The sequence below is a fragment of the Melanostigma gelatinosum genome (genome assembly GCF_949748355.1).
Source record: "Melanostigma gelatinosum genome assembly, chromosome: 15".
Lineage (NCBI taxonomy): Eukaryota > Metazoa > Chordata > Actinopteri > Perciformes > Zoarcidae > Melanostigma > Melanostigma gelatinosum.
The window spans coordinates 15,013,579-15,031,781 of NC_136648.1; the positions used below are offsets into that span (position 1 = coordinate 15,013,579).

The window sequence follows — 18,203 nt, forward strand, 5'->3', positions numbered from 1 at the left end:
TCATGTTTAGTTGAATCTACCCTTTTTATTGAGACCAGAACAATGCCGTCCTCTACTGTACCCCACTTATTAGTTTGTGCATGTTTGTGGCCTTCACCAGGATGTGTGTGGGTGTGAGTATGCAGCCAATGCCAATTATCTTATCAACAAGATTAATTCGCTGACACAAACTTAGAGACGCTGTGCCCATAAGAATCTGTGAGAAGAATGTTTGTGGGTTTTCATAAACTAATCCATAAGATGGAGTATATAATCACCACATTCGACAAAACAAAAAGGCCTCATGAATGTTTATTGCAGAACGAGTTGCTCAATACCAGCTTGAAAGAGTGTGGCTGCTCTTACAGTATATGCTGTTTTCTTGTTCAACACAATGGCTCATTCAAACATCACCAACAACAGTGATTCGTCCCCTGATCAGATAAAAGATTCACCAGCCATACGGAGCAGATAGCAGACATTTTGAGAAGACTTCCTATTGTATTTATTGTAGTTGGTTCACAAGAAATCTGCGATGTCTTCATCAAAATCTTTAGCGTGGTTGGTGGTGCTACGGGTTCAATCATTTAGTATAATCACTTATTTTCTATCTCCCACATTTGTATGGTGTGAAGATCAATGTGCTGATACTGATTTAAAGGAGAACACCCAATAATGGTTGGGTCAGCTTCATCCAGTACAAGAGCTGCTTTTCTTGTCATAGTTTAAAAAATACATATATTATCAGGAAATCTCTTAGTTTAACTTAAAGGCTGGCATGTATATATACATATAGTGTGTAGAACTTGTGTCAAAATAAAGAATGTATGTGCAATGTTCAAATTCTAAACTATGTTTAACCCAATACCCTGTAATATTTTTCATATTGCTTTGTTCTTTAACTGACAGGTTACACGTGTAAGGATGGAAAGAAAACTTTATTGATGTTTCGCTTACAAAAGTCAATCACATTTCCACATCCTGCAGTTTACAAAAATCCGAAGCTTTATCGCAGTTAGACAAAGAGCGTCCGAGAAAGTAGTGTTAAAATATCACATCATACATACGATAAGAAAGGTTTATATAAAAATGGTACGATTTAATTCCCCACTCGTCATTCTAATTATTAAGGCACATCGGGCAGCATTCTGCAACTAACACATGAGCTAATGTCATGGGGTATTTTGCATGCAAGTGCACAATACCCAATGACATTTAACAAAGTCCCCTTTGGGATTGAATCAAATCCACTTTGGCTTTTATCTGCATTCACATCGAAATCCATCAATCAACTTTTAATGCTCAGCTCTTCAGGGTTTAATTCAGATCATGTCAGGTGAAATTGCAAAGGCTCCCACAACTCACCACACCAGTCAAAAGCAAAGAAAACAAATCAACAGCAAAAACAATAATCTTATCAAAGCAAACAATGTATGAATGCTTCTACATCACGACTAATGAAAATCTTAACATCAACATAAGGTGTTATGTGTAAATACTCAGTGAAATCACAGACGCACACACACACTCAAATTCTCTCTCTCACTATATATCTAACTCCCTCTAACTCTTCTGCTTTACCACATCTTGCCCCTCAGTCTCCTCTTTTTGGCCTCCTGAGTTCACTCTGCGTGGGCCTTAGGATGTTTTCTTTACAGCCTGTAGTCCTGTTGAAGTCCTGACCAAGAACTCATCCTTCAGAGAAAACGCTTGGGGGATGATGTAAGCCGAAATACCCCCGCCTGCTTTTGTCATTGTGACAGACAGACGGAAGGAAGCACGACATCTGATGTTCTTAAACTGTGTGTTATGAAGGTACCCATTGTTAGACAGTAACAAATGTACAAATGCACCGATCCCCAGCTTCTTCTTTTTTTAAACGGAAAGCCAAAACTCTCTTACTCACTTTTGACATTGTTCTCTTCCTGCAGTTTTAGTTGTTTTTGTTAGAATATCAAAGCCATAGCAGGTAATGGCCAAAAGGAGGAGCTGACAGGCCCTTTTACTGTCTCTTCCATATGTCACATGAAAGCAAAGAACATTTACTGATACAGTAAAAAAAAAAAAAAGCAACAACAAAAAAAAAAAGTTCTCGTAATATAATTTAAAATTTAACAGGATTCTTTCAAAGTGCACAATTGGGGCTCTCTGTTCCAGAAAAACTCAATATGCAACCAATAAAGAGATACATTTAAATAGAAGTTAAACAAAGAAAACATATTGAAAGTTATATTCACAGCAATGTCTCGAGTCTATCAGCGCCTACTGTAGTAAAATGTGACTTTTACTGACCATGAGCCACATCATCCAAAATCCTTGTCATTCAGAACTCTTTACTCTCTTTGTCAGAGGTGTAGAAGTGCTACACACACCACCTGAGCTGACCAGTAAACACACACACGCACATCTGGAGGTATCTATGGTTACCCCGAGATACATCTTGTAAGTGCACAGGTGAGCGGTGCCACCATCAGAGTGAAAACTTGGGAAAACAAAAGTTATCAGTCATGCAATGCTCACCCTAGCACTCCTTGATAAACCTCCTTGGCGCTGACACATCCAGACCGAGTCGTGAAAGTCACACACACACACACACACATACCATAACATGCACACCACTTATTCAGAGCAGTCTTTGAGTTTGACCTACAAAGGCTTCTCACGTCTGCAAAACCGCCCACAAGCCCAGTACACCAATGATCCAACATCGAAATGAAAGACACACTAAAGCTACTTATAATACAATAAACATCTAATTGTAAAAAAAGGACAAACAAGTATAACTTAAAAACAAAATGACAGTAATGAAAAATGAGCGTAATAATAATAATAATAATAATAATAATTAAGTGGAGCCAAAATAAAGCTTAAAAGGAGATATGGAAATGTGAGGTGATGACACAGCTGGAGGATGGAAAAGGGAAACAAATACAGGAAGTGGAACTAGGTGATGTGAGGAGGAAACGAGGGCAAAGCAAAAAGTGGCTATATTCCAATATTTTGGTACGGCCTCCGCTCTTAATCTCTTCTCGTAACCCTGCTCAACGTCGACGGGTGAGAGCAACGTAGAACCACTGACACTGTGGGAGAACAGCTGGCTGACTGTTTACCACATTTTCATCAGGTCATTTTTAGTGTTCAGGAAAAGAGTTAAAAAAACGGAGGACAGTACTTTTTCAATGTTCTCTACAAGTGCTGTATGTAAATATTGGCATGGAGTGCGTTGGGTTTAAGGTTAGATATCTCACCTGGCCACTCATCTGTCAGTGAAAAATAGAGTCATACCATTTTTCTTCTGTTGGCAGTTCATTCTTGGCTCATGTGTTTTGTGTTTACATTTTTTTTGTCTTATGGCATTGTTCTTGTTCATATTTCAGCTCATCAGCAGCCTAGATCTCAGGGTGAGGTCACTTTGCACAGTAATAAAAGCACAAGTACACTTAAACCAATGACCTGCTTGTAATCACTATCATAATAAAATTAATTATTACAACTCAATAATGTTATTAAGAGTTTTAGCCCTGCCAGGTAGTATTACATCCATCTAATATGCAGTTAGGGAAACAAACAATTAACTGTCGTTTAGAAACTTTTGTGTTTTTTCATTCGTTAACGAAATTAGCTTTTCATAAACCATTTACCATGGTTTCTTTCAGTAAGCTTAATGGGATGGGTTGAAAGCTCTGTGAAAAGCTAAGGAAGTGAACCATGAGTTCAATGTTAATCCAATCTCCCATAACAAGTAAATATTTATTATATTTCTATCATTCATTTATTTTCCCATTATCATAATCAGTTTCTTTACTTCTGTCATATATGATCCATAATTTCCCAACCTTGTGCAGTTACTGCTAATGCAAAGCCACATCTGCCACTTCGATCCGACTTCACCTGAGCTCAGGTTACAGACAAGCCATTAGCGTCATCAACCACATTTCCACGGAGGGGCAATAACTACGGGACACAACAGCAAATGATTCACAGCACCACAATGAGTATTGCTCCACGATGCTGTGAGAAAATAAATCAGCTCAGCTACTGTGGACTGAGCAACATTATGTGCCTGTTATAGAGACGTGTGTAGTCGTGTTTGTGTTGTGCATGGGTGAAGAGCTTAAGTTTCAAAGAAAGTTAAAGTTCTTCAGTGTGTGTGTGTGCGTGTGTGTGTGTGTGTGTTTGTTTATGGTCAGGTCTTGTGGTATTTGTCATTGTAGCGGTGGATGGTTACACAGCCATGGTAGGAGATCGGCCGCGGCATGGCCGCCACTCCGGTGATGATGCCTGATGACGGGTCGTAGCACAGGATGGTGTCTGTTGCGTCGCCAGTTTCCCCTCTGCCGCCAAGAATGAAGATCTTGCCGTTGCACACCGACATGCCACAGCTCTCCTGCAGGGAGAGGGACAGAAATCAGAGATTGCGGCTGCAGAGGATTCTTGCAGGCGTATTCAAACAGCCTAATCCTCAATTGATTCTGCATTTAATCTATTACCTGTTTGCTAAAGGTGTGAACCACATGTATCCAGTAGTCCTCTGCGGGGTCGTAGCAGAATATGGACTTGGTGAGACCACCGCACACATAGACCAGGTTGTTGAGGGACACTGCTGTGATACAGCGCTTGGCGATGGGGATGTTGGCCCGCAGCAACCAAGTGTTCGTCTCCGGGTCATAGCACTGAACCTGACATAGAGTTACATGGAGTTAGTTCGTTGTGTTATTGTGGTAGAAGAAAGAAGACAATAGACTCCATGTGGTGGGAAAATAGTTGTTGAATAGAAATAAATATGTAGCTCTTTTTACTGGCTGTTCTGTGGGCTGACTTAAGCTTCACTGTGTGGCTTTGCATACAATCCAAGCATTCTCTCACCCACATCTATTTAAAATAGCCTCCTTCCAAACAGTGTCGTCTCTTGACTGCAGCTGACATGAACAACACACTTCAACAGACAAGGACCTTTAGAATCAATGCGGATGCTTTCTTTAGGAGACTCCAGAGATAATAGCGCAGGTATAAATAGTCAGCCATGCTGGGTTAACTCTTATCAGAATGCCTCTCTTCCTGTAGTACGTGTTTTCTAGCCTGCATGGATATTAACAAAGCATGCCAGCTATTCCATGGCGGAAAAAAGCTTCTACTGAAGTTTGTTTGGTTTCCAGCGAATGACAATGTCTTTGTTGACTATGGCTGTCAGTCAAAACATGATTTACAGGGTAGCCTGTCGAGTCCTGATCTAACATGTTTACTCCTCTATTCTTGGTGAATCAGGAAGCACTTTACTATTTTATAAAGGACAATTGCTTCTTTCAAGCATAGGCCATAACAGTAGGTTTTACTTTGTTTCTTCTGTTGGCAGTAGAAAGGAGCATAAGTATGCTCTATTAATGTCCATTTATCATTCATCTAAAATATATAATCATGCAAAGACTGTGAACTAGCACATACTATACACGCACAATAAATGTTTCCAATATATTTTGCTGAGAAGGTTTGACCAGAAACATATCCTACATTTTACGCAGCGCTTTTTCTTTTCTATGCTTTTTTATTATTAATGCAAACAAGCAATTTATGAGCCTATCTAAGGACAGACTAATTTAAATGAATACCTCTGTTGAAACCGACAAGTCGAGTTATTGTTCAGACAACCCACTGAAAAGTCTGCTTCGAAAAAAATGTTTAGCACGTCCCTTGCATTTTCAAAGGCATCATCACTGAAATCTAGTTATCTGAGACAACGCTTTCATCACCATGTGCTAAGTGTGTGGTTCGGGGTGCACCCATCTGTTTCCCACCTTGTCTGAACAGGTGTCGTCATCAGGCCCTCCTCCTATGACAAAGAGCTTGCCAGCACAGCTGGCCACGGCCGGAGAGCTGACCGCCTCTTTCATGGGAGCCACCTCTTTCCAGCGGTTGGAGAAGGAGTCATAGCACTCCACACTGCTCAGGCGGCTCTGCCCATCATAGCCACCAACCACGTAGACCTTAGGGAAAGACACACACACACGTATTTGGATTGGAGGAGGAGTTGAGATGAGCACCTTGGAACAACTGTGATGTGCGCCACACACGTCTTACACAGAGCATGTACACAGAAACACATACACATAAGATGTTTGTATTCAAGCTGACTCGTTCACGAGTATGAACACTACGTCAGTACTTAGAGAACCAGTCTATCAGCAGCAGGTGAAAGATGACGAACTGATATGAACAAGCAACATTATCTCTGTCAACTGGTGTCATAATACACTTGGCAGGAGGTTAAACTGGAAAAATAACCCTGTTTTTGTATTCAAGAAAGCTCAGTCAAGACTATTTGCCTTGAGGAAGCTTGGATCCTTTGATATCAGCAACAAGCTTCTTCATGATTTTTTTTAAATCAGGGAATCTTAAGTGGTGTCCTCTATTATGCTGTGCTCTGCTGGGGGGCAGCATCACTTCACAGGCTTAAAAACAGGATCAATGAGATGATCAGAGAGGCTGGCTCAGTGATTGGCCTTACCCCAGACTCACTTAAGGTCGCTGTAGGAAAGAGAACAAGCGCCAAATTAAAATCAGTCCTCAGTGTCCCACTGAAAGTCTCAGAGGGTCTTTTGTTCCAGCAGCGGTCATATTTTTTAATGAACACTTTTAGATTTGGTCTTTAGATGTCGCATCTTTCAGCTGCTAATCATGCCTTAAGTGGCTCTTCATGGAGTTATTTCATTGTTATGTACTGTGAATGTATCCGTTAATTCCCATTATAATTTACAATTGAAAATACGATCATCAGGCAACAGATTTTATGTCCAACATTAAATTCTGTCCCACGCCATTTTCTTGATAATTAAATGACTCACTAACAACAACAACAAACACATAAACCTGACTGGAAGCGAAAGCATTACTGACTGGAGAATTTTGTTGACATAAGATATGCACTCTGGTTACACATACTACCCTGATGGAGCGCAATGATTGGCAAAATAAGAACAAATAATTGGGAACATGAGGAGTGTTGGTGGAAGGTACAGATTTATGATAAATTTCTATTTCCTCAATAACTGAAAGGAGATCATGTGTCAAGAACACATAACCGGTTATAGGAACAGATTCATGGTAAATTTCTATTTCCTCAATGACTGGAAGGATATCGTGTGTCAAGAACACATTGCTGGTTATAGGAACACAGCATTACCGGTACTCATCAAAAGAAAACCCTCGGGCTGTTCCTGCAAAATCTGAAGCGTAAACAAGGAACAGAGGAGAGAGGGAGGGGGGGAGAGAGAGACATAGAGAGAGAGAGGTAGAGAGAAATGAGAGAAACAAAGACAAAGAAAGATGGAGCTAAAATAGGGAACATAAAGATGGAAGTGGATGCAAGTATTTGCATGAAACACCTGGGCTAATTGATAGTACTACCACCTTGTTAACTGACAAGTTGAAACAGAGAAAAATAACTTGCTCACTCTTGCTCGAACAACTCAGGTGGTGGTTTCAAAATATTGTTGTCTCTGTGTTTTTCATGACAACAACAGGTAAATGTCGCCTATTTTGGTGGGGGCAGTTTATTCTGCGAGTTCAAACTCACAGAATAAAACTATGGGCACGTAGACCAACTGAAATTTGTATATTTTCATACTATAATGTTGAAGCAGCTGATAATCGTCACTACACACCTCTAAAGTTTCGGGACTGCATCCTGCACAGTTGTGACACTATCACGGTGACAGACAGACACAGTCGGTGTCTCCAGGAGAACATTTTGTCGTGATGCAGCCCTCTTTTCTTTTCGCCCTCACCACTCTGCAGACTCTCAATAAAACCCCCGCGTGGTTTGGATACACCGTGAAGGTGCGGTCCGTGATGGTAGCACATACATTATACTGACTCAGGGTATGTGGCAGTCACATAAACACCAAGTCAAACATGACTCATGACTATCTGAGGACACGCTCGCTAACAACCGAACAAGCACATTCGCGACTTATTTTACGACCGCTGGCAACAAACACTGGCGACGGCTGCACGAATAACTGTCTTTAACATGCAGATTGGTGAGGAGTAGTGACCATGACAGAAACAGAGGACTTCAAGGGGGAAATATAATTTATAAGCACAGAACAATAGAGACAAAGAAAGAGAGAAACGGACCGTGAGAGAGACAAAGAGAGAGATAGAGGGCAAAACATTAGGATAGATGAGAACAGCCGTCACCAAGTGCAGCCACAACAGGGACAGGAAAACAAATGGTGACCTATTTTTGCTTCTAGTCTTAAGGAAACACAACCAGTCCAACAGGACATCACACAATATAGCGTGCTCTTGTATTTCTATCCGTGCATGATCCACTTGTGTGTGTGTGTGTGTGTGTGTGTGTAGTAAATGGAAGGTCTGCACAAGTACAGGTATTACTGGGCGCGCGTATACGCATGCCAGTGAAAAGATATCTGGTTTGTCAACTGAACATGCAAATTGTTTGAGTAGTGAGTTAGTGCAAGTCATGTGTTGGGATATTTGCATGGGCGTGCATACATGCTCATTACACAGGCTTGCTTACTAAACTCAGTCTTGCTGCTCATCAAAGGGGGGAAATTACCGGCAGAACTAGGACATGACTGAGGAGGGGGAACTGAATTCTGAGGAAAATTGAAAAAAAACCAACAACAACACGGATATCGATCTTAAAAGAGACAGAAGATATAAAAAGATATGAGGAAATGAGACGTGATAAAGACCTGAAGTTCTGAAGGAAAATGATAAGACAAAGAAGATAAGGCACAAAATAAAGATAAGCCACAGCAAAACGAAATTCTCTGTAAAACAGACAACGACAGAGAGAAGAGAAGGGGAAGACAAACCCACATGTGTGGGACAGAAAGGGGAAGTGGTTGCAGACAATAGCCTCTTCTGGGATTTAATATCTCAGAGGAATGCGTTTTTAAAGAAAGGACGAACCCTGTGTTTGTGCTCATACCATGAAGCACTACATGTGTATTACTGCTCATATGTTGTGTGGGATGCCTGACCAGTTCAAGCTCTAAGATAGCGGGCCTTGGACGCAAGTATAGTCTTATTGTTCGATAACTTTTAGAGTCAAGTTGAATGACCTATTTCGGTCCATCTTGTTCTCACTATAACTGGATACATGACTCACTTTGGATTCAATTACTGACCGTTACAGCCAGAGTGAGAGCCTGCAGCTGATTACATCACTGTTGTGGAGGACCCCTGCGTAGTTTCAATGCATGCATGCATGTGTGTTTGTTTGTTTCTGTGGCAAGACAACTAAGCATTTTGATTGTTGTTTGAAAGTCATAGAAAATCCAATACAGATTTGCCACAAGCAGAGCTTTAAAACCATGTAATGTTTTTCAGAAATGCTGCAGATGAGTCAGGCCCTTGAGTTTGTGAGTGGTGTGTTAGGGGAGTCCTCTCTGTTTATGCTTCAACCAAGACAATCCACGGACGTTCTTCTTTCCACAACTCTCATAACAGACAACAGATAATTACAGTTGAAACCAGTTACAACCACAAATGCGGGAAAAAAAGTAAGTTGCTGTGCAATGAAGACAGACGAGACTATCTAGTTTAAGAACATTTCCAAACAAACCATGTGGGAAAAAAACATTTCACAAATTAGACTATAGCTATTCAATGTAAGGATAGTTTATCTTTACGTACTGTATATATTTACAGCGCTAAATTTGCAACGTATGCGAACCAAGTGTGTGTTTACACGCCTATTAGGGATTCTCACAGCTATGTATGGCCATTCCAGGCTAATGTGAGACATGATATTGGCAGGTGGACTAAGCAGGTGGACTAAGCTGGTACTTAACTTGGTAAGTGTGAGGTGCTGGCACATGTCCATTTAACTCCTACCGCCCTCGAACAAGAAGGTGCACCTGGCCTTCCCAGTTCAAGAGTAGAGGCAGTGATCGAGGAGTGAAACATTTTCCATGTGTTGGGTATTTAATGAGTCAATCAGCTGCACTGTTCCAGTAGCTGATGGAACTTGTTTATCTGCCACTTTTAAATAAAGGCAAACTTCCTTCTCTCTGTTGAATCTGCGCGTATGTTTCCAGGATGTGTGAGACGAGCTGGCACCAGTCGTCTACAAACGCTGGGGCAACAAAAGGATGTCACACACACACATTAAATGATATTGCTCCTTGTCCCAGGGTGGCCTCATAGACCAACATGGAGGATCACCGATAAGCAGATTTTCCTGGGGCAACGAACTGGTGCTTCGTTGAAAGTGTATGTGCTGGATTTGTACTTGTGGAGTAGCAGCAGAGCCACGCGTGTAGCCTCAGTAGCTGAACTGTAGGAAATTGATCTTGGAAAACCGAATTTACTGCTCGTAGCGATTATAGCTCCATAGTCGCTCTCTCATAGAGTAATGGAAAAACGTTTACATGGTTACTTTGGGGTGAGAGGGCTCGATAACGTACGACACAGATCGTGAGTTGTCATCAATGAAGGGTGCCATCTGGCCATCTGGCACTGAACATAAATCAACTCCTACATCAGATGCATCTACGGTGCATGCATCCCAATGCTGATAATGCATAAATCTGGCTTGATGCTCCCTCCTTACCTTGCCCAGAAGGACGCCCATCTTGTGTCTCCAGCGGCCTTTGTTAAGAGAAGCCACTCTGATCCACAGGTTGAGCTGGGAGTTATACATCCACACGTCCCTGCTGTTGATACGGCCACCTAAAAGCACCAAGGGACAAACATGCCGGACAACAGTTCATATTCAAAACAATAGTTAAGACAATTTTGGGCAGAATATATTTGGCGCCGGACAACTCATTTAGTTATTGCTGTTGTTTGTCATTGAGCTGATCTGTTGTAAATGAAAAGATTAAAAATAAACCAGAGCTGCTCTCAGTGTCCAGCCACACACACACACACACACACACACACACACACACACACACACACACACACACACACACACACACACACACACGCACACACACACGCGCGCGCACACACACACACACACACACACACACACACACACACACACACACACACACACACACAGTATCATGTTTCATTGTGAGTGAACAGGTGTTGACCATCCTTTATTTGAATTATTTATACAGCAAACACACCATGATCGAGTATCTTTTGCAGCTGATCGAGGTACAGCATGACTAATCCTGGTGTCTAATCTGTCGTCTCTGAGCAAACATGGAATTTTAAAAAGTTGTAGGGAATAATAACAGGTTACAGTGTGATCCTGGCATATTTTAACAAGCCCCAACATATGCCCTCCCTCTCTCTCTCTCTCTCTCTCTCTCAATAACCCCCCAACCAATAAACACACACAAAAAATCCAAAGTAATCTTTTAAGAATACAATGGCTGGCATACGCTAACTTTTTAGCATGGAGGCTAGAAAAAGATCTGATGAAATGTAGGTCAACCAATCAATACTCATGACAAATGATTTTGGTTAAAAAGGGAAAATGTAACATTATCTAAAAGATAGTAGCCACTGCATCATTAGATTCGGTGGCAGTTATCTGCTGGCTTTTATCCATCAATGGGTTCAGAAGAAGTACTGGCTATCAGGCTCATGTTTCATCCTCATAAAAAAAGTACTCCCCTCCTTGAAAAGGCCATATATTTTAATACACCGGTTATACATGGGTAATATAATGTAATTAATGTTCAGACGTCTGTGTTTAGGAAGTTAGTCATAGTATGTGTCTGCTCGCTAATCAGCTGGATAGTGAACGAGCCAGAGAGTCTGCTGCCCCTGAGGCATGTAGGAAACACGTTGATGGAGGACGAACCACTGGAAAGAGAGCCTTGCAAACCTAAAAAAAGATATCTAGGAGGTGTTCTTTTCTCACCAAAACAGCCCGACTGTCTCAGATGGGGAGGACCACTGCTGCAAATAATTGCTCTTAAAGAACGAAAGGAGGAGACTTTGGGATGTCCAGATATGACAGCTTTATGAGAGTTATGCATTGCTTAAAGTAATATGCAAATTGGTTGAGTGTGTTATAACATTCCTGTTGTCTGAAAAGGCAAATGAGAGAAGTCAGGCTACTTGTGACTATGACGTTGCACCCCTCCCTAATGTGTGAGGCAAGCTCATGTGTTTTCTGCTCATTAGGTGACAAGATATTGTCCAAATGTGTAACAAATCGTGTTGTCAAAAACAACATCCTATTCAAGACCACAGCTAACTGCAACTGTGCTGTGAGACTGGAGGACCTCCAAGGTATCTGCACCAGTCCCCAGTGTGAGGCGAGGGGCCGACAGACGGACAGAATGAGGTATGTGTGGGAATGTAATTGAGAGAGTAGCCGATTAAAAAACGGGGATTAAATGTATCAAGTCAGAAGACCAAGTGAGGCAATGAAGACCACAACATGCTATGAAGCGGTAGTGTGTGTGAATGTGGGTGAGACAGAAAGACGAGGGGGAGGGGCATGTTCACATTTTCGGGCAGCGCTTGAGGGGAGAATGATAGCCAACACGTGAGGACTTGGCACAGTGAGAGCGTTTAAAAAAAGAAGAAGCAAAACACTGCAACACTCTTTGCTGAAGCGGGGGAACGTTTCCCTAAATCTCCTTCTTCCTTTTTTTCTCTCTTTTCTATATCTTGTTTTGAACTGCCGCGTTGTCCGGTAATGTTTTGCAGCTCATCAACATGTTTGAGCATTCACAGTCCCCACAGGCACATTTGGACTTCTGACAATTCATATTCTTGGAAACAATTCCCCCCCCCCAAAAAGCATGAAAACTCTCCAGCTCCATGCCCTCCACCTAACAACCATATAAGAACTGTAGCACACATGTTGATATCAATGTTTGGCTTTACCCTGACCTCATCAGTTCAGATGAAAGATGTATTACTGATGTTTTGTTTTATCCAGATCTGTTTTTACACTAAACAAGGCTTACGCCACACTTGGCCCAAGAGTCAAAAATACAACAGCATTGCCAAGAGGCAAGGAGAGTAATGATATCTCAGATTTAGTTTGATTACAAGCTAATCGCATCACAACATGTTGGTGGAGTCTAAAATCTAAAAGGGATGTCAGATTGTTGCATACACAATATCCTAGAAGGCTGCTGAACCGTTGCAAAAGGTGGTGACCCCGATGGCGAGAGAGAGAGAGAGAGAGAGAGAGAGAGAGAGAGAGAGAGAGAGAGAGAGAAGAGAGAGAGAGAGAGAGAGAGAGAGAGAGAGAGAGCGAGAGAGAGAGAGCGAGAGAGAGAGAGAGGGGCTGAGCCGGCCAATGAAGGCCTTTCTCAGCACTGAGCGTGCGTCCAGATGTTGCTCTCATATTTTCCTTCAACTCAAACAGGCTGTCGCTGTAAAAATAACAGTGGGCGAGTAGCCATCGTGGCCTTTTCCTGCCATTCCACTCGGGGATTAGACGGCAAGCCGAGCCAAGAAAGACACTGACCATGTCCCTGAGTGGACTTGTGAATGTATATTTTGGGGGTATGGGGTTGCTGTTATTCAGAGAAACGGAATGTCGTGATCACATTGCGTATAACTACATAAAAAGTTGTTGTAATAGAATTTGATAAAAGACAACATGTGAGGAAAATAATATTTTGCGGGGGTCTTACCTGACACCAGAATGTCATTGCGGAGGGCGCAGACAGCATACTCTGACTTGGTGAACTCGGGTAGTTTGGCCAGTGACTTCCACTCTCCTGTGACGGGTTCATAGCATTCAGTGTAGGGCAGGTTGAAGCCCCCCACCCTCTCGCAACCCCCCACCACCACGATCACCTCAGAGTAGCCAGTCGAACTGTAGAAAAAGGGGGGAGCAGACAAGATAAGGCAGAGGGAGGGAAACATTTAGAGATGGAGTGGAAATAACAACAACAAGCTGAGGCTATTGTGAAAACACAAAACACAACGCCAGCATGTGAGGATTAAAAGGCTCCGTACAAGAATGTGGAAATTACAGGCATGGTATCTAATTAAAACACATCACGTCTGTAGGCCCATACAAAAGGATATGAAGACATGCAAACATACACATGTCAGCACTTTGAGGGATTTCTAATCACACACGGCAGAAATTTGTGCCAGGGCAGGAACAGAGACGCGGTTCCCACAGGAATGGCTTCACTTATCTCGAAGGCAAAGTTCAGTTTACAATGAAAGTATCAATCAATACAAGAAAAACACACTTGGGGATAGACCGAGGCTGAATTTCCATGATCACAACGCTTTCCTATTTGGCTGTTCAATGCATGATCACATTTCGTGGGGGGAGCTCATCAACTACAGCTTCTCTTCTTATTGTGCCATTCTAAAATACTGATGCAGGACAAACACTAAGAGTGGTTGATCTATAATAAAATAAAATCCAGTACATTCTGGATACCAATGTCAACATGTCTCTGTCTGTTTACTCAGCATGTGATATAGGTCCGATGCAGGTGGGACATTCAAGCTGTTTCATGTGCTTGTATACACGAGACAGTCAAGCCCAGAAGCATTATAGCTTTATACGTGTGTGTGTGTGTGCGTGTGTGTGCGTGTGTGTGTGCAATTAATTATATATATATATATATATATATAGAGGCTTATCAAGAGACAAAAGGGGCAGGTGTAGACACAAGAAGGGGAGAACCAGGCATCTGTCTCGAGCATTCGGCCCTCAGGGCACAACAAAGCTGACTGCGCAGACACTAACTGTCTGATTGGCTTGCCGATCTGGACAGACCTGCCTGGATACTGACACAATACACCTGAAATACACGCCACACAGCCTTAATAACCGACAACTGGCACCGTTGAAAGTTGTTCCGACACACAAAGGCAGCTGCACTGCTGTTTGTTGTGCGGCAGGCTGCCATATGGGCCCGTTTTGTATCTCATTTATACGCTTTCAGCCAGTGCCAGCTTTTGTCCTTAGTCAAACACCACATTGTCCCATCCAAGTTGGCACTCTTCAAACTAAAACACGGAAATAAAGGAACATTTGGAAGACAGGTTTAAAAAAAAAAGTGAACAGGTGCTCATACTGATAACAAGACTCAATATTTCATGATTGCCATTTCTTGCATCACATCATTTCCAGCCAACCGGTCTGTGTAGGAACATGCCCTGCCTCCCTCATTATCATTTCCATTTCCAAATAAGTCATTACACCGCTCACTCAATGACACACACTTGTCAGTTCGGTACAATAACACTCCCTATCTCTCTCACGCACACGCACAGACACAACAACAACACTGCAGGGGTCACAAAGGTCATGCGTGAGTTGTAACCTTTAGCGACACAAAGTGGGGTTCAAGATCAATGAACTGCTTTAAAAAGACATGTGTTGCTGTTTTTTTGTTATCTCACCCTCATCTATGTCATCACAGTGTAAGAGGTGTTTTTAAGCCAACAAGACAAATCGACTGTCAGAAAAAAAAGAAGAAAAATCTGACTAATAAGTCGTACTTCCCACAAAAATATGTTGTCTAATAATCAGTGTCTGTGTTCCTTTTGCAGATAATATATATTATTTCCTGCCGCCGTCCCTCATAACGAGTCGGTCAACATTTCAGTTACCTGCGTGGACGAGTTCTGGGTGACATCATTTCATTTCCGAGCACGTGGTAGCGCCTCGCCTCGTGGAGCAGCTGGTAGCACTCTGGAGCATTCTGGATGAGCTGGTCCCCCTCCACCGTCTGGACAAAGTAGTTGGGGTGCAAAAGCGGCAGGCGCACATTGTGCAGCAGGGCCTTCAGCATGGGCTTCCTTTGCTCCACACTGTGGTACACCCATCTCATCACCGCCTCGAACACCACCTCCTCCTTGCCGATGGACAGCTCATCGCTGCCGGTGTACTCTTCCAGCTCCTCTTTGCGTAGAGCGAGGAACTCTTCGTGCTGAGCCACCTCGGAGAAGTTGGCCAGGGCGTAAGTGCGGCAGCGGCTGGCCAGTTGCTTCAGGGTGTGGGCGTCTGCGAAGTGCTGGATGCCCAGGCAGTTGCAAGGGTCCAGCTGGTCCTCCAGGAACTTGGCGCAGGCATCGCGCAGCGTGTAGATCTGGAAGAGGCTGGAGGTCTCGAAGAGGAACTGGACGTTGTCTGTGGTGATCTTGGCGCGGCCGGTGTAGACGTAGGAGAGGAAGGACTCCATCGCCTCGGCCAGGATGCCGTTGATCTCGACGAGCATCTCGCGGCTCTCGCGGTGATCGTTGCAGAACATGGCTCTGAAGTAGGAGGAGCAGGCCGAAAGCACGGCGCGATGGCAGGGGAACTCACGGCCCTGCACACTGATGACCACATCGGTGAACAGGCGGCAGTCGCGGAACTCGTTGAAGACCTGCAGGATGCCGTCTGAGTGGGATGAGCCGGAACAGAAGTCCAAGATGTCCTGGCTGGCTAACGTTTTGGAGTCAACCTCAAACACCTGAGGAGACAACAGACATGTATTAAGGTTGTTGTTTTTGACAATTTGGAACTCAAGTCAGTTGAGACAAAAGCTGCAAGATGGAAAGCGTTTGCGAGCACCTTGCGTTTGACAGCCGGCGAGTCTCTGGTCCCAGACTCCTCCCTGATCATCCTTCTGCCCAGAATCAACACCATGGCTGCCACCGTCAATGTAGACCTCTAAACTTCAAGAGGACCTGAGGGTGGAGAGCAGGCAGTTCAGAATCATTACAAAAAAAAAACATTTCCATTGATATTATTATTATCATGGCGTCCTATCAGATAGCCAGCAACCTAATTGGATCACTGTAAGCACAAATTGAGAACATTCACCACGGACCAACAATACACTCGCAGAGCAAAGCCACACAGCATGTGTGCAGAAGTGGGAGAAAGCGCGCGAGTTCTCGCAAATAGTTTTCTCACACACGGGGTAGTGGTAAGATGTCTTGTATCACTGATTCATTAAAGTAGCTTGAAGGAATGAAACCTGCTCATCATCACTGCTGCCAAACGGTTGTGCCCTGCAGCACATTGAAATGCGAGATGGAAGACGATAAAGAGACACAGGCGGGAGAGATGTTGACGCCAACCGTACACATCTGTAGTCAGGTTGTTTTGAAACAGAGCGAGGAAAGGAATTCTATCAGACAGCAGATAATCTGTGTTTGAACAACGAGTGCAAAGTCAGTGACCTTGAGTCATATTCTTTGTTTTATTTAAAGCCGCAGTCTGACTACATTTGTGTATTTAAGGCAAACAAGTTCCCCGTGAGGTATACTTTGTTCAACAAAGACTGTGTGTGTATTAAGACACATTAAAACATGACGATATCATATTAAACATAGAACTGCTTTATCTATGGTCATACTGTCTGTGTTAAAAATGTCAGGTCTGGCCTTTCCTCCTGTGAGGTCATTTATCTCAGACTCAAACCTATTCACGTGCGTTATTTGCCTGCAGCAGCGCCTCCTTGAAGTCATGTAAGGTTAGACCAGAGGACAGGTTTAGCCAGAGGTGTCTGACGCAGAGGGATTTCCATTGTGACTAATACCCACTGAGGAGGAGTGCAATTAAATATAAAAACAATAACAATAACACAAAAAAAGCAGATTTGATTGTGTTGTGTTTTAATTGTCTTACTTTTTACTGTTGTGTGAAAATAAGGGAAGTTAAAATTGCCAGAGGTTTATTTTTGTTGTTATTTAACGTTAGTTAAAATGGAAAAAAAAAATATGAAATGGCATAACATCCCAGTATTTAAGTATTAATTACAGACAATCATGTAAGATATATGTGTGCTATGTGGTGCCAGGTCACTAAAAGGAGAAAAAACACTGTAGTTTCAGTTCATTAGACAAAGGAGACTTCCTCGTGCCGACGGTTAGCCCTTGACAACATACCAACATAAACACCAGCTTAGCAGTTGCTTAACTCAACATATTGTGACAAAATTCAACAGGAAAGCAATAAATAATGACAAACTCAGATCTCATAAACTCACTAACAACATCCTTTGTTTTCGACAGAACGTGTTACTTACGCAGACGTTTCCAGACAAAGCTTCCTCTTCTCTTGACAGTGGACACAAAAACAAGTATGGACGAAAATAGATCGAATCCTGAAATAGTTATATCGATATATTTTACGATGTCTGCCCTCGTATAGTTATGGAAAGCAAAGAAGGCTGTTACGTAGCCGGGACATTTTGACTTTTAGGAGATGGCAAAAACAGAGAACTCCAACTAGCGAACAGTAAACACAGAACCCATATATACTTGTCAGCCGAAAAAAACAAAAACATCCCACTGCCCCC

General features: G+C 42.7%; 1 protein-coding gene across 1 annotated transcript; it reads right to left on the minus strand.

The window, feature by feature from the left end:
- Positions 1-898: 898 nt before the first annotated feature.
- klhl24a (kelch-like family member 24a) lies at positions 899-18,101 on the minus strand. Its single transcript, XM_079285422.1, has 8 exons — positions 17,931-18,101; positions 16,469-16,584; positions 15,523-16,367; positions 13,572-13,756; positions 10,562-10,680; positions 5,772-5,960; positions 4,470-4,658; positions 899-4,366 (listed from the first exon to the last, which is right to left on the minus strand). The coding sequence occupies exons 2-8, from the start codon at positions 16,541-16,543 to the stop codon at positions 4,166-4,168; spliced, it is 1,803 nt and encodes a 600-aa protein (XP_079141548.1). The 5' UTR covers positions 16,544-16,584; positions 17,931-18,101; the 3' UTR covers positions 899-4,165.
- Between the last annotated feature and the right edge of the window lie 102 nt (positions 18,102-18,203).

Excerpts from the sequence above, each read along its gene's own strand:
- klhl24a (XM_079285422.1), bottom strand. The coding sequence starts at position 16,543 with ATGGTGTTGATTCTGGGCAGAAGGATGATCAGGGAGGAGTCTGGGACC. Across the intron at positions 13,757-15,522 it reads CCCAGAACTCGTCCACGCAG|TTCGACTGGCTACTCTGAGG; the intron begins GTAACTGAAATG and ends CTTTTTCTACAG. Across the intron at positions 4,659-5,771 it reads ACGACACCTGTTCAGACAAG|GTTCAGTGCTATGACCCGGA; the intron begins GTGGGAAACAGA and ends ACTCTATGTCAG.